The 12,956-nt window shown below is 39.4% G+C and overlaps 1 protein-coding gene across 4 annotated transcripts; it reads left to right on the forward strand.

Annotated features, from left to right (window-relative positions):
* The first annotated feature begins 225 nt into the window (after nt 1–225).
* Nucleotides 226–11,856, forward strand: suox (sulfite oxidase). Of its 4 annotated transcripts, none has more exons than XM_023325476.1 (5): nt 226–527; nt 3,539–3,609; nt 3,775–3,946; nt 6,133–6,402; nt 7,900–11,856. In XM_023325476.1, the coding sequence occupies exons 2-5, from the start codon at nt 3,551–3,553 to the stop codon at nt 9,109–9,111; spliced, it is 1,713 nt and encodes a 570-aa protein (XP_023181244.1). In that variant the 5' UTR covers nt 226–527; nt 3,539–3,550; the 3' UTR covers nt 9,112–11,856. The 4 variants fall into 4 exon arrangements, with proteins under 4 accessions (XP_023181244.1, XP_023181245.1, XP_014326196.2 ...); XM_023325477.1 differs by lacking the exon at nt 226–527 and adding an exon at nt 3,201–3,411; XM_023325478.1 differs by lacking the exon at nt 226–527 and adding an exon at nt 3,242–3,260.
* The last annotated feature ends 1,100 nt before the right edge of the window (nt 11,857–12,956 follow it).

The raw sequence follows: 12,956 nt of genomic DNA on the forward strand, positions 1-12,956 counted from the left end.
CACAGATAGAGAATGGTGAATTTACAATGATTAGTAACAGCTATCTAACACTTAAATGCTGTTATTATTAAACTTACCTTTTATTATATCCTTAAGATTATGAGAATGCGGGAAGTTTTCAGCTTGGTTCCCAAGGCAAAATCACACCGGAAGTAAAGATACCCAGTTTTGAGTTATGGCGGCCATTGTCTGACGTCACTGTGAAAAGGGTCTATTAGAACCGCTCTGGGATCAGCTGTGCCAAAAGACTTGCCACCTCATTCATGCTACCTGTATTTTATAAGGCACAGCGTTATAGCTGATCTGGGGTCAGTTTTACCGGTGTTCTCAGGCTGCGTCATTAATCAGTCTGTGCCAAGTCGCCGCGCGCCGTGGCTGTTCTGAGATCAGCTGTACCGGTATCTAAGCCTCCTCGTGCTTCGCTTTTAGTGTTTATGAAACGCTCAGTCTGAGAAGAAGGGGTCACTTCGGTGGAGCTTCGTGGAAAACATCTGTGAAGAAGCAGACGACAGGCTGACCGCTGAGCAGTGAGTGTCCCGCTGTGGGTGGAGGAAGCTGGAGTTAGCCGTTTGGTTAACGGAAAGGATGAAGCGGCTAGTTTAACGTTAGCTTAGTTAGCTATGTCAGTGAGGATGTTTACTATCGGAGCAAAAGCTTACTCTCCATCTCCAAACCAGGAACCGCCTGGTTTATATTTATGATTAGCAACAACAACAAAAAATCAATGCAGACAGTTCATATTTGTATTGATATTTATTTGGTTTGAGGCAGTTTGTAGTTAAAATAATGCTCCAAAATTAATCAGTGTACGCACAGCTGAGGCGTGTTGCTGTGATTGTTGCTGTTATATATTCAATAATATTCTGCTCAAGATACACAAAGTAACAAAAAACACACAAGTTTAAAATTCTTGATATATTTATTGTCATATACGTAGCAAAAAAAAAAAAATCAGTACATTTGTGTTTTTAACAACAATGCTTCTTGGTAATAAACAGGAGAGTAATGTCTGACATCCTCTCCGTCAATGCCAAGCAGCTTTTGGTAGAGGCAGTGTGATGATGTGGGCTGACTAGACATTGACAGAAACAAGGCTCTTCATCACTGGAGGCAATCTCAGTCCATAGAGATGTCTAGATATGATTTTGCAACCAGCGGAAATCTCAATTATACCCTAACACCTCCCACAGAGGCGGATTTATCTCAAACCTCCAGAATTAGGGAGGAAAGATGATTGCATTGCTTTCTTGCAGTTCTGACCTCAACCGCAGTGCTGCTAACTTTAGTCATTTAAAAAAATCACACCAAACAAGAGTCGGTAGCGGAACAAGCTGTCTGGCAGGATCAGGCAAGTATCTCCTCCACTCAGCCCATTAAATGTCTTGTTGGAAGTTGCAGAGGAACAACACATTTTTTGCAGCCATTAACGTGCTTGTGGCTTAAATATGGCTGGATATTTGATCAGTCTTCTCTGCAGAATTGGAAGAGTTCATTGAATACCCAGCAAGGTTGAGGTTAAGGTTACTTCATGTAGCCACTACCATATAAGCAGTGTTCTTTGCTTTGAAAGTCAAATTTTTCTTGTCATGTTGTTTAAATACATCAATATTTGACTTGTCTTGAAAGCTTTTGGTTTTTCCATGAGAGCCTAAAAGTGTTGATCATCTTTGTTGTGAAGGAGCTACTGTTTTTTGTCAGGACTAGCCTCTCTGTGGTGTCAGTTATTTAGAAATGGGGCTGGATGATATGGCTGAAAAACACCGCACGATACAAGCATGTTATGTCAGTCGATATTGATAATTATTGATTAGTTTTTTTGTTTTAAATATCCGACTTGCTTCCAAACCTTTGGCATGACCGTTCCTTTTTTATCCAACATTTTCCATCGAGCTGTTGTACTCAGTTTCACCTTTCACTCACCGGTGTTCTTTCTATTTTTAAAGACTTATGAGACAAAGTGGCAAAACCTGAAACTGCTGCTCTGCAAGTTACTCAACAGCTTGTTGCTAGGTAACCACAAGTTACTCAACAGGTTGTTGCTAGGTAACCAAAGAGCAAGTGAGTTAGTTGAAGCCACCCACCTAGCTTAGCTCACCATGAGGGGTTGAGCAGCTAAAGTTTTCCCTCTGCCTACATCCCCCAGAATGCTGTGCAGTTCTGGATTGGAGTTCAGTGAAATTAGTGAACATTGTGTCAGATGTATTTTCTATTGATATTTGTGTGTTTATTGCAATATATGTTATTGATTTATTGTCCAGCTGTATTTAAAAATAGCTGAAAAATACTGTTCTGACTTTGTAAATTCATAATCTTCCTTCTTATATCTTCACTGAATGCATGCTGTTACCAAATCTTTTTTTTAATTTTACTAAACAAGTTGATATGCCATTAAAGACTTTCCAAACAATCTGCACCACTTATTAAGAGATCATCTGAGAGTCTGCACATGTTGTTGCAAAGAAACTGAATTATTTTCCTAACCTATTATTGTTGAGTAATTTTAATGTCCTTAATCATTACAGTTCTGAATGTTCGCTGGGCATTAACAGGCATGTAGATGAACTGGATCAGTCAGTGTTCAGCCTTCACCTTTTAGTCTTTCTGAGGTTCACAATGTGGGTAATAACAGGTAGCTGCACATGATCATGCTTGCTGTAAAAAGAATATAGTTGTCCAGGTATAAAGTTGCAGACGGATGTGTTATCTCAGTGAAAACTGCTTCAAGATAACCCTGTCTAATCTTAACAGGCCTTGCAGACAGTGATAAGACATGTGTGACTGACTGATAAAGCAGAGCTTCTCTTTTAGCTGCTTTATGAGCCTAAAGAGAGAGTGCTGGTTTTCACAAAGTTTGTGCTTCCAGTTCCAGAGAAAAGCAGGGAAACAGGTTCATTCCTCCTGTTCGCCACAGATTTTATTTTTTAATCTTAAAACGACTCTGTTCACTTTATTATAGATGTTAAAGTACAAATTAAATTAGAGTTACTAGTTTGTGTAGTCCCGTTTTGTTTACTGTAAATGATGTGCATAACGCTTCCGCTGTCTTTGCTGCTCACTCCCCTTCAGCTGGTTGGCTCGTCTAGCTGGTTAAGGTAACAGCTGATTGGTCAGGTTAGTAGGAGGTAAAGGTTTAAAGGTTCAGTTTGATTGATAATAAAAGCAAATTCTTGCTGAAAAGGTGAATAAAGTGTTCCTGAGCAAAGCCTTAGTCAGAATTTAAATGCTGATTTGAAAACCGAACGTTCAAAACCGAACATTGTGTACGCAAGTGTAAAGGTTTAAAGTCAAACACTATGCTTTCATCTTTTTTTTACTCCTGCTTGGTTGACTATTGCACCACGAGAAAACTCAATCATCTTTAAACTTCTCTGTGTTGTGGACAGTTCTTCTTCCCAGTGGAGATCATTTTGTGTAAAATCTTTAAATGAGATTGTTTTGAGCTGAGCAGAGATTATATATAATTCTCTAAAACAAAGGATATTATGTGAGTGTGTATCTTGTTTTTTCTCTGAACTTAATTAATTGAATGTTTTCTCAGGACATCAATGCAATGCTGCTTCTCAGGCACTGCCAGAGCCTGACTCGACTTGGTGCTGTCGGCACTCTAAGGTATGCAGCAGCAACACCACGGTCAGCTGTTTTCATTACATTTTATCTTGGCTTTGTAAAATGTGGCTTTACACATACATTTTTTTAAATCAAGCATAAGTAATAGGAGAGGCTAGTTCAATCCTTATTGAGACATATTGTATTTTTGTTTTGTTTTTTTATTAGGTATCAGGCGACTCCTTGTTTTGCATCTCGTGCAGTTCGTCTCTGTAGCAGCAGCAGGGAGGATCAGAAATCATACCAGCGTGCCAACTGGAGTGCCAACTGGAAACGTATTGTTGCTGGGGTGCTGACTGGTACCGGGGCTGTACTGACCTATGGTCTACTCTACCAAGAGGTCAGAAATGCGTTGTACAGTAGCTTAAAAAAACAATTTGTTTTGTGGTTGGTACCAGGTTTTGCATTCACAGTTTTTTTCCGAGCTTTTCTGCCATTAGAGGTCATTAATTATTTCTAATTTGTCTTCCATCTGTCCATTGCCTGTCCCTCTCCAGGCAATAGACACTCAGGATAAACAACACTCTCATTACATTCAGAGCAACCAATTAATCAATTAACATGCATGTTTTTGAAGGAAGCTGGAGTATCCAGAGAGAATCCAGACACACGTGGGGAGAATATCCTAGCTCCATGCACAAAGACAATACATCCAACCTTCCTGTTATCCGCTGTTTTAATACTCATTTAAAAGTTTTGCCCTGACTGAAGTCATGGATGCTGGCGTGTCTTTGTAGTTGATATATTTTCCTTTTACGTTTATTTTTACACATACTGTGTTTTTTCCTGACAAGATTTGCAGCAAACCCCCCCCCCCTGCTTTTCTGTCAGTAATAACTTCTACACTGAAGACTGTTTTTTTAGCATAAACTACTGGCTCTTATTTGTGATGGATTCAGACGAGGATAAAGGTATGCATCCACTGATCAGGTTTGATCAGGCTGAAAATTGGCCTGATCACCAGCAGATTTATTGGTGGGACTTTCACCAGTCCACTTGTCTGTTTTTTGGTTAAATCATTTTAACCATATTTTTATGTGCTGCCCAGCTACATAGTAAACACTCTCACAGGGTTTGTGCACAATCTGTTACAGCCTAGGAAGGTGTGCTATTGCTGAAATATAGTTTTTGTTTTTTTTAAAGTTTGTATTTTCAGATTTTATTCTTTGCCATACTGTTTCATTCCTTGTGTCCTTCCTTCTTTCAATTTTTTCTTTGCTTTCCTGAGTCTTCACTCCTCATCTTATCCACCTTTTTTCTTATTATTCTAAATTCTTTTCTCTCTTCTTTCCTTCTATCTTTCTATACCTTATTCTATGTGACCTTCCAATCTTCTTCATACTTTACTTCTTTTGTTTAATGTCTTTGTTTTCTTCCTTCTCTTTCCCTTCCTGGCTAATATTGATTTTTTTTTATCCTTATATTCTCTCTGCTGTCTTTTCTTGTCTCCTTCCTTTGTTCTTTGTGTCCTTCTTTGTTCTCTCCCTTTCCTCCTCATGTCTTGCCTTCTTTCTTTCCATTTTCTTTCTTTCCTTGCTCCATTCTGGTCTGTGTTTTCCATATTTAAAGCCTGCTCACTGTTAAAATACTTGTTACAGATTTATGCTGAAATTTTGTGTTTTTAAAATAGAATTTTGGCCTAAAGGTTAAAGATGTCTAGAAATGGGAAAACTTGTGCATTGTAACGATTCAAAGAGGTCAAAATTTTCTCCATAGTAAACTGAACAGCTTTTCTGTTTACAGAGCTTTTTGTTGTAGCATCACTAATCCTGGTAAATTGTGTTTGTTAATGTGCTCGTTTACCTTGTGTTCCTTCAGGGATTATGACAGTTTCAGAGAAGTAGATGAAACATGAATCACTCTCAAGTTTGAATCTGCTTGAAGACTAAAGTGATCATGTAGTTGTGATTGACTCAGCATTAGTATTAGCAGTACGTCAATAACAGTCTATAAGAACAAACAAGTGGTTAATATCAATAGATAATACATCTAATATAACTTTCAATAATTTCACTGAATGTCACTCCAACCCCTCTCATGGCTTGCTAAGCAAAGTGCGTGGCTTCAACTAACTCACTCACTCTTTGGTTGCCTAGCAACAAGCTGTTGAGTAACTGGCACAGCAGCAGTTAAAGGTTTTGCCACTGTGCCTCATAACTGCTTAAAAATAAAACAACGGTGTGGAGTGAAAGGAGACAAGAAGTTCAACAGCTCGAGGGGAAACTGTGGATAAGTTTGATATTTAAAACAAAAATCTAATATCCTTATATATATTGTGAAACATTTTCAGCCATATGTTTTACTATGAACCACTTATGCAAATGGTCTTGGCTAGTAAAGTTCAAAGTACATTTAGTTTGCAAGTAAATTTAAACATGAAATGTGTTTCAGTATAGATTTACATGTTAGATATTACCAGTGTGCGTCACTATGTACTGAAATTAGCAGCTCGTCAAGTCCAAGCTGACATTTCTGAGCGTTTGTATCACTTTTAAGGAAAGTGATGTCGGCTCTGTCCCTGTTCAGGTTGAGCAAGCAGACGCTGGCTTGCCCACCACAGAGAAGCGCTCCTCTCTTCCTGTCTTCAGCCACGATGAAATCTCAAAGCACCGCTCTCTGGAAGACGGCGTGTGGGTCACGTACAAGGGAGGCGTCTATGACATCACCGAGTTTGTGCCGATGCACCCTGGTGGGAATAAAATCTTGCTAGCAGCAGGTGGTGCCCTTGAACCTTTCTGGGCCCTGTATGCTGTTCATGACCAGGAGTATGTATTGGAGATCCTCTCACAATATAAGGTTAGACACATCTGTGTTGGTTTTCTTTTCAAAATTTAAACTGCCATAGATTATTTGAAACTTAATTTTACTTTAAAATCACGCAGGTGCAGTGATCATGCAACAAAATTGTCAGTTTTAAAAGGCATAATTTTGTCAATCTATACAGAAAAAATTATACATACATTTTCAAATAAATACAGTTTAGACCAGATATTTACAGAACCTGTCTGAAAGTCACAACTTTCTTTCTCACTATTTGACATTAAATCAGACCAATCTTGTTTTAGGTCAGTTAATATGATCAAAACTAATTTGCTGAAAGTTTGTGAATGAAGCAGAATTCACAATAAATTCAGACTTGTGCTCCTAGTCATCTTTACAAAGTTAATTGAGCCATCAAAATGACAAAATTGTTCAATTCCTTAAGTAACATACCAAAATTAATGACACTCAGAGCCATGCTGATTGTATGAAAACATCTGACCAGTACTGTAAGCCAGACCCAACAATGACTAATTTGACATTTACCAGAAATAACTTTATAACAATTTTCTATTCAGTGAAGAAAATATATTTGAATGAAAAATGAAAGCGCAGAAAACTGCAAACTCCATTAAAGAGAGTATATTTTCAAGTAATGTTACGAAAAAGTTGCATATATCAAAAATAACTTGAAATAAATTTGACTTTGCGTCATAAGGCAGCAAAGATTTGATGAATTCTCAAACATGCATGAATGAAACAAAGCCAGTCGGGGTGTGATTTTGATGAAGAAATAACATTATAACATGATATACAATATATATATATATATATATATATATATATATATATAGCTAAAAAAAGTTGATCTCGCATAATGCCCCTATTTAAAAAAAATTAAAAATTGATGTCAAAATGTGTTGCTTGGAGTTGGAGCATCTGTTTGTGCCAGTTAGAGGGGAAGTTCACCTGAAATGCCTGCTGGTTCCTGTAGTTGTTAAAACCGTCACTATGTCATGAAGGTATGATACGAAAGAGATAATCTGTGAAAAAAATCGAGCTCCTCTGCCTTCTCCCTGCTTCTCCTTATGTAGAAACAACCAATCAGAGCGAGGAGGAGGGTCTTAGGGCTGTCAATCACTCTCCATGTGGTGCTGCTCATGCTCCCTTCCCTCGATTCCCTTTGCACTGCAGCTAGCATAGCATGCTGTGATTACTCAGGCTAGTTAGCTTGGCCACCGATGATGGTGGATAAATGGGTTTTTTTTGCATCATTAAATTGTTTCTCTGTCAGTTGATTGACAACGCTAAGACCCTCCTCCTGACTCTGATTGGTTGTTTTTGGTCGGGAGTTGTGCATTTCTTCAGACGGCAGTAGCAGCTCAGGGAGGAGCTGGAGGAGAATGATCTCACAGATTATCTGTCTCATAACAAACTGTCACAACATGGAGACAGTTTGAACAAATATGTAAAAATAATTTTTTATTAAAGTTACGTACTGCAGCTTTAATGTAACCTTCTGTTAATACAAAGGTTGGTGAGCTGAGTGTAGAAGACCTGAAGAAGCAGCACAATGCCAAAGCGTCGGACCCCTACTCTTCGGACCCCGAACGCCACCCGGTGCTCCGGGTCAACAGCAAGAAGCCTTTCAATGCCGAGCCTCCTCCTGAGATCCTGACGGAGAACTACATCACTCCCCATGTGTTGTTCTTCAAGCGGAACCACCTGCCTGTTCCTCGGGTGGACCCGGTTTCATATCGCCTCCAGGTGGAGGGCCTGCCCAAGGGAGCGCTGACTCTGTCGTTAAAGGATTTGAAGACCCGGTTCCCCAAACACACCGTCACGGCTACGCTGCAGTGCGCCGGGAACCGCCGCAGTGACATGAACAAGGTAAAGCAGGTGAAAGGACTGAACTGGGGCATTTCTGCTATTGGGAATGCCAAATGGAGCGGAGCGCGGCTCAGAGACGTTCTACTGGCTGCTGGGTTTGGCCCAGAAGTGGCCAAATGGGCCCGCCATGTTCACTTTGAAGGACTGGATAAAGATGTGACAGGGTCAGCATATGGAACCTCGATCCCCATCAACAAGGCCATGAACGAGGACGGCGACGTGCTGCTGGCGTATGAAATGAACGGCGAGGATATTCCCGCTGATCACGGCTTCCCGGTGCGGGTCGTGGTTCCAGGCGTGGTGGGAGCGCGCAACGTGAAGTGGCTGGGGCGTATCGTGGTCAGCACAGAGGAGAGCAGCAGCCACTGGCAGCAGCTCGACTACAAAGGCTTCTCCCCGGGGACGGACTGGAGCAAGGTCGACCACGCGTCCTCTCCGGCCATCCAGGAGCTGCCCGTTCAGTCCGCCATCACCGTCCCGGCAGACGGAGCCGAGATCGACCGCAGCGACGAAACGCTGACCGTCAAGGGCTACGCATGGAGCGGCGGCGGCAGAGAGGTAGTGCGGGTCGACGTCTCCCTGGATGGAGGGAAGACATGGCAGGTGGCTCAGCTGAGGAGCGGGGACAAAGGTCAACCGGACGAGCCTTCGCCTCCTCCGGGTCGAGCCTGGGCCTGGAAGCTGTGGGAGCTGACTGCTCCTCTTCCTCCTGACGCTGACGAGCTGGAGATTATCTGCAAGGCGGTGGATAACAGCTACAACGTGCAGCCGGACTCAATCCCGCCCATCTGGAACCTGAGAGGCCTGCTGAGCAACGCCTGGCACAGAGTGAGGGTCAAGGTGACCGAGGATTAGAGAGAGACCCGACCCAAAACTCATTATCAAGGAGGGAGCTTTGTTTTGTGTCAATCTGCGCGGTTAACAGATTCTGTCTAAAGTTTACAAAGTATTTATGTGATCTTGTTGCTTGGGAGATTTGAAAAATGAAAGTTTTATATGAATAAAGTCAAACATCTCAACGGTATCTGCCGTGCCACACAGGAATTTCAGGGTGATGAAGGGACTAGAGATACACCAATCAGGCTTTTCCTGATCAATACTGATATCTGGGTCTCTGACGTCTAACCTGCAGATTCAGACTTTTTTTTTTTTTTTTAAATGTAACCAAGAAAATAAAATATTTCTGTAGATTCTTTGATAGCAGTAGTTAGGCTCTTTATAAATATATATTTTTATATATAAAAGATTTTATATGAAAATACATGCCGTTTGTTGACGAGGGTGAATTGGAGACTACTGAAGGTCTTTTTAATTTTTAACAAGTGATGGTACTGATTGTATTGTGATCAACTTTAGAAACAAGTGGGAGAAAATACAATTCCTTACATCTCTTTATTTAGTTAAAAAAGGAAAATTAAAAAAAAAATAAATACAGCACATAATTTACAACATCACAGCATAAAATAACTGAGCAAGAAAAAAAAAACACTTTTGTATAAATTTGTTTGGGATTTTCTCTGCTGATGTTGGAAAACTGGAATTTCTTAGTGCTTCTCTTTGTAACATAACAGCTAATTTCTTAATAATTTGTTAGAGCCGTTGTACAGGGGCCAAAGAGCTATTGGTTGGACCATAAATATAGTCATAATAGAAAATGGTGAGAGATCTTGGTTTTGACTCAGTTAGTGACTAAACAAAAAGAAACAAATCAGCCGATCAATACAAAATTGTCTTAATTTGTTTCTTTGATCAGAGCATCATAAGAAGTGATTTTTCTCAGCAATTGTGATTGAACCTTTATTTTTGAACATGTGTTCGGTTATATATTTAAATCTCTGTAACTAGGAACATTTTAAGGACATATTTTATTTAGTGTTACTGTTCCCATTACAGTTTATTTGAAGGTACAAATTTAGTGGATTTGTTACTTTAAAGGTAATCTCTACAAAAGTAGCGAAGGCAAAGTCTCCAGCTCAAAGTTTTGTTCACTGAATTTATATATAGGTTCTGATGTTTTTGATGCATCCATTGATGAGTAGAAAGTCAGGTGAAAGAGTGACTTGGAGACCCAACAAACCGACACCCCAGGCAAGGTTGTAGAAGCTCGTTGTCACGGATGTAGTCTCCCTGTAATTCACCGCAGTGGATGGGACAGACAACTGGTTGTGCCTAAACTGATGCAGTATTCAGGTTGGTGTTTTAATCCAGTATTGTTACTTTGAGCACTTGCATTCATCAGCATGCCTCTCTTAGTAAGTGTCATCAGACAATGCACACTTCGTTAGCCATGCAGTGGTTGTGCAAGTCTCACTTTTTTCCACATAATCAGCCTGTTTTCAATGTGTTTTAAGGTTTAATTGCACTAAAGCAATGTGCGGGGTTCAGAGGCCTGGCTACCAAAGACTGTTTTCTGTTGTAAAGTGATTTTAAAATGACTTTTCTGTTTTAGAAAACAAATGAAAAGATAATTCCCACTTATTTATGTTTCATACTAGGTTATAAACTGGCACTGAAGAAAATCTCTGCCCAAGATTTATCAAAATCGGGGGGGAAATGAGCACTAACGATTAAAAAGTACTTCATGTTTCAGTATAGAAGGACATTACACAAGAGACCAGTTAATAAACTTGTTCTTGTTTTTATTAATGAGAGTATTTCTGGTCATTCATTGTCAACACACCAGGAGGGACGCCTTTAGCCAACACTGTGTTGATGTCATAGCTAAAAGTGTTTAGTCATGTAAGGTACAACACCCTGATGTGGTTGTCATGTGTGTTTATGACGCAGCACCAATGGAAACAAGTATTGGTTTAAAGAAAGATGACAGAATTAAAACTGTTTTTGACTTGGCAATGAAGACTGAGCCGTATGCAATGAAATTTCATTCTGTATACATCCTGTGCATGCAAAATGACAATAAAGTCAGTCTAAGTCTAAGAACATTTTGAGCAGGGCCTGAAGTTTTGAGCCAAGTTTTTATAAAATATTTCCAAGAAGGGAGCTAATTTTCATGACACTGGAAGTGTTTTTGTTCTGTTAAATCAGATTTATAAATGGTTACCTGCTGATGTGTCATATCCAGCAGTGCTTTTAAAATGCGTACTGTGCATTTATAGACTTCTAACCTGACTCTGACTTCCTTCTGCTGATGTTGTTGCTGCTCAGTGTGAAAACTGTCAGGATGCCAAACTACACAGCACCTCCTGGATTCTCACTCTTGTTTCATATACCAAGTACATTTTATTTTTCATCATTTCTCACAGTAATGTAAGCTTAATGTTTTCTGTAATGTTTCATTTTCTTTAATGTTAACTTTTAACCCTAACACTTTAGAATGGAAGTATATTTTGCTATGCAGTCATAATCTTTTTATTCACTTATTCATAAAAAAAATGTATTTTTTGATTTGTTTTGTTGCATTTGTGCACAAACATCTAATCTTTCAAAAAATTTAAAATGTGTCCACTTGAAAATACACCTAGCACATGTTTACAATAAAATATAGTCAGGATTTTGTTTATTCCTTCATGAGACCATTTGTAGTAAAACAAAATGTTTCTGAATATCTGGGAATGAGATAAACTGGATTTGAAACCTAAACAGCCTCTCGGTGTGTTTGATGTTGGGCAGGAGGCAAGAAGGAAAGTTCCTTAAAACTCGTGATCTTTTATGTAAGAAAAGCCAGCGCACATCGTGTGTGTATATTTACAAAACCGGTAACTGATGGCCAAGGCCGTTGTGTTATCTCTGTGATGCCTGAGTTTGCTTTTCGGCTTGGACATGATTCAGTCCAGATGTTCTCTCGTGAGCCTGGGACTGGTAGAGACTCAGAAAACGGAATAAATCAGAAAACATTCAGGAAGTTTTGTGATGCATCTTTGTGTGACTCATACAGAAGTAATGTTTGGATGAGCAGAAATGTTCTGCAGATAACCAAGAGAGATTCTGGTGATTTATGCTGGTATTCATGCTGGACCGTATGGTCCTTCTCTGCTCTTCAACACTTTGAGATAAATGGGAAAACTGGAAATCAAATATAAAATTATACAGTTTCGTTTTTTGTGTGTGTGTCACCATTCCAGGAAGAACGTCTTTTTGTACATTTTTCTTTAATTACCAGTTTGCTTCCATAAAAATGACAAATACAGGAAACGGAAAGCTGACTGTTCTCTAAATAAAGCAAGTGTGCCACTTTACTAGTGAATTAAAACTTGTAAATGTTTTTCAGTGACTGAAGTTGTAAGAAACAAATGTGGGAGTCAATTAGTTGTTAAAATTGGGTAAGAAGGTTTTCTCGTTTTACCAGAACATTGGAGTCTTTTAAAGGAGCAGTATTATGTGTTTTCCAGGCACATAGTGCCATTTTATAGCACAATCAAGTAACCGTGTCACCTTCAGTTGTTATAAAAATCCTGCTTACGTCAAATATGACTTAAAATAAATTTTACTTCCTAATTTAACGACTTGAAATTGGACTGTTGTTTCTTTAAAAACTCTTTCTGAAAGAAAGTCATCACCTCTCCTCTATTAACCCTTTAATAACATTTTTACGAGCGTTGCAATGAGAAGTAGCTGATATGAGCTCAGCAGGTGAGCAGTTCCACCAGGTGTTTGCTAATTGCTGCTGGCTAGTCTGAAGGAGCTCAGTGGGGGTGCACTGCAGCTCTGAGGAAAAGGATAACACTGCCTTTTTATAAATT

Source organism: Xiphophorus maculatus, chromosome 20 (assembly GCF_002775205.1).
Source record: "Xiphophorus maculatus strain JP 163 A chromosome 20, X_maculatus-5.0-male, whole genome shotgun sequence".
In the NCBI taxonomy this organism is placed as follows: Eukaryota; Metazoa; Chordata; class Actinopteri; order Cyprinodontiformes; family Poeciliidae; genus Xiphophorus; species Xiphophorus maculatus.

Coding starts and splice junctions, on each gene's coding strand:
- suox (XM_014470710.2), top strand. CDS start 3,527: ATGTTTTCTCAGGACATCAATGCAATGCTGCTTCTCAGGCACTGCCAG. Junction 3,947..6,132: donor ATGGTCTACTCTACCAAGAG/GTCAGAAATGCG, acceptor GTCCCTGTTCAG/GTTGAGCAAGCAGACGCTGG. Junction 6,403..7,899: donor AGATCCTCTCACAATATAAG/GTTAGACACATC, acceptor GTTAATACAAAG/GTTGGTGAGCTGAGTGTAGA.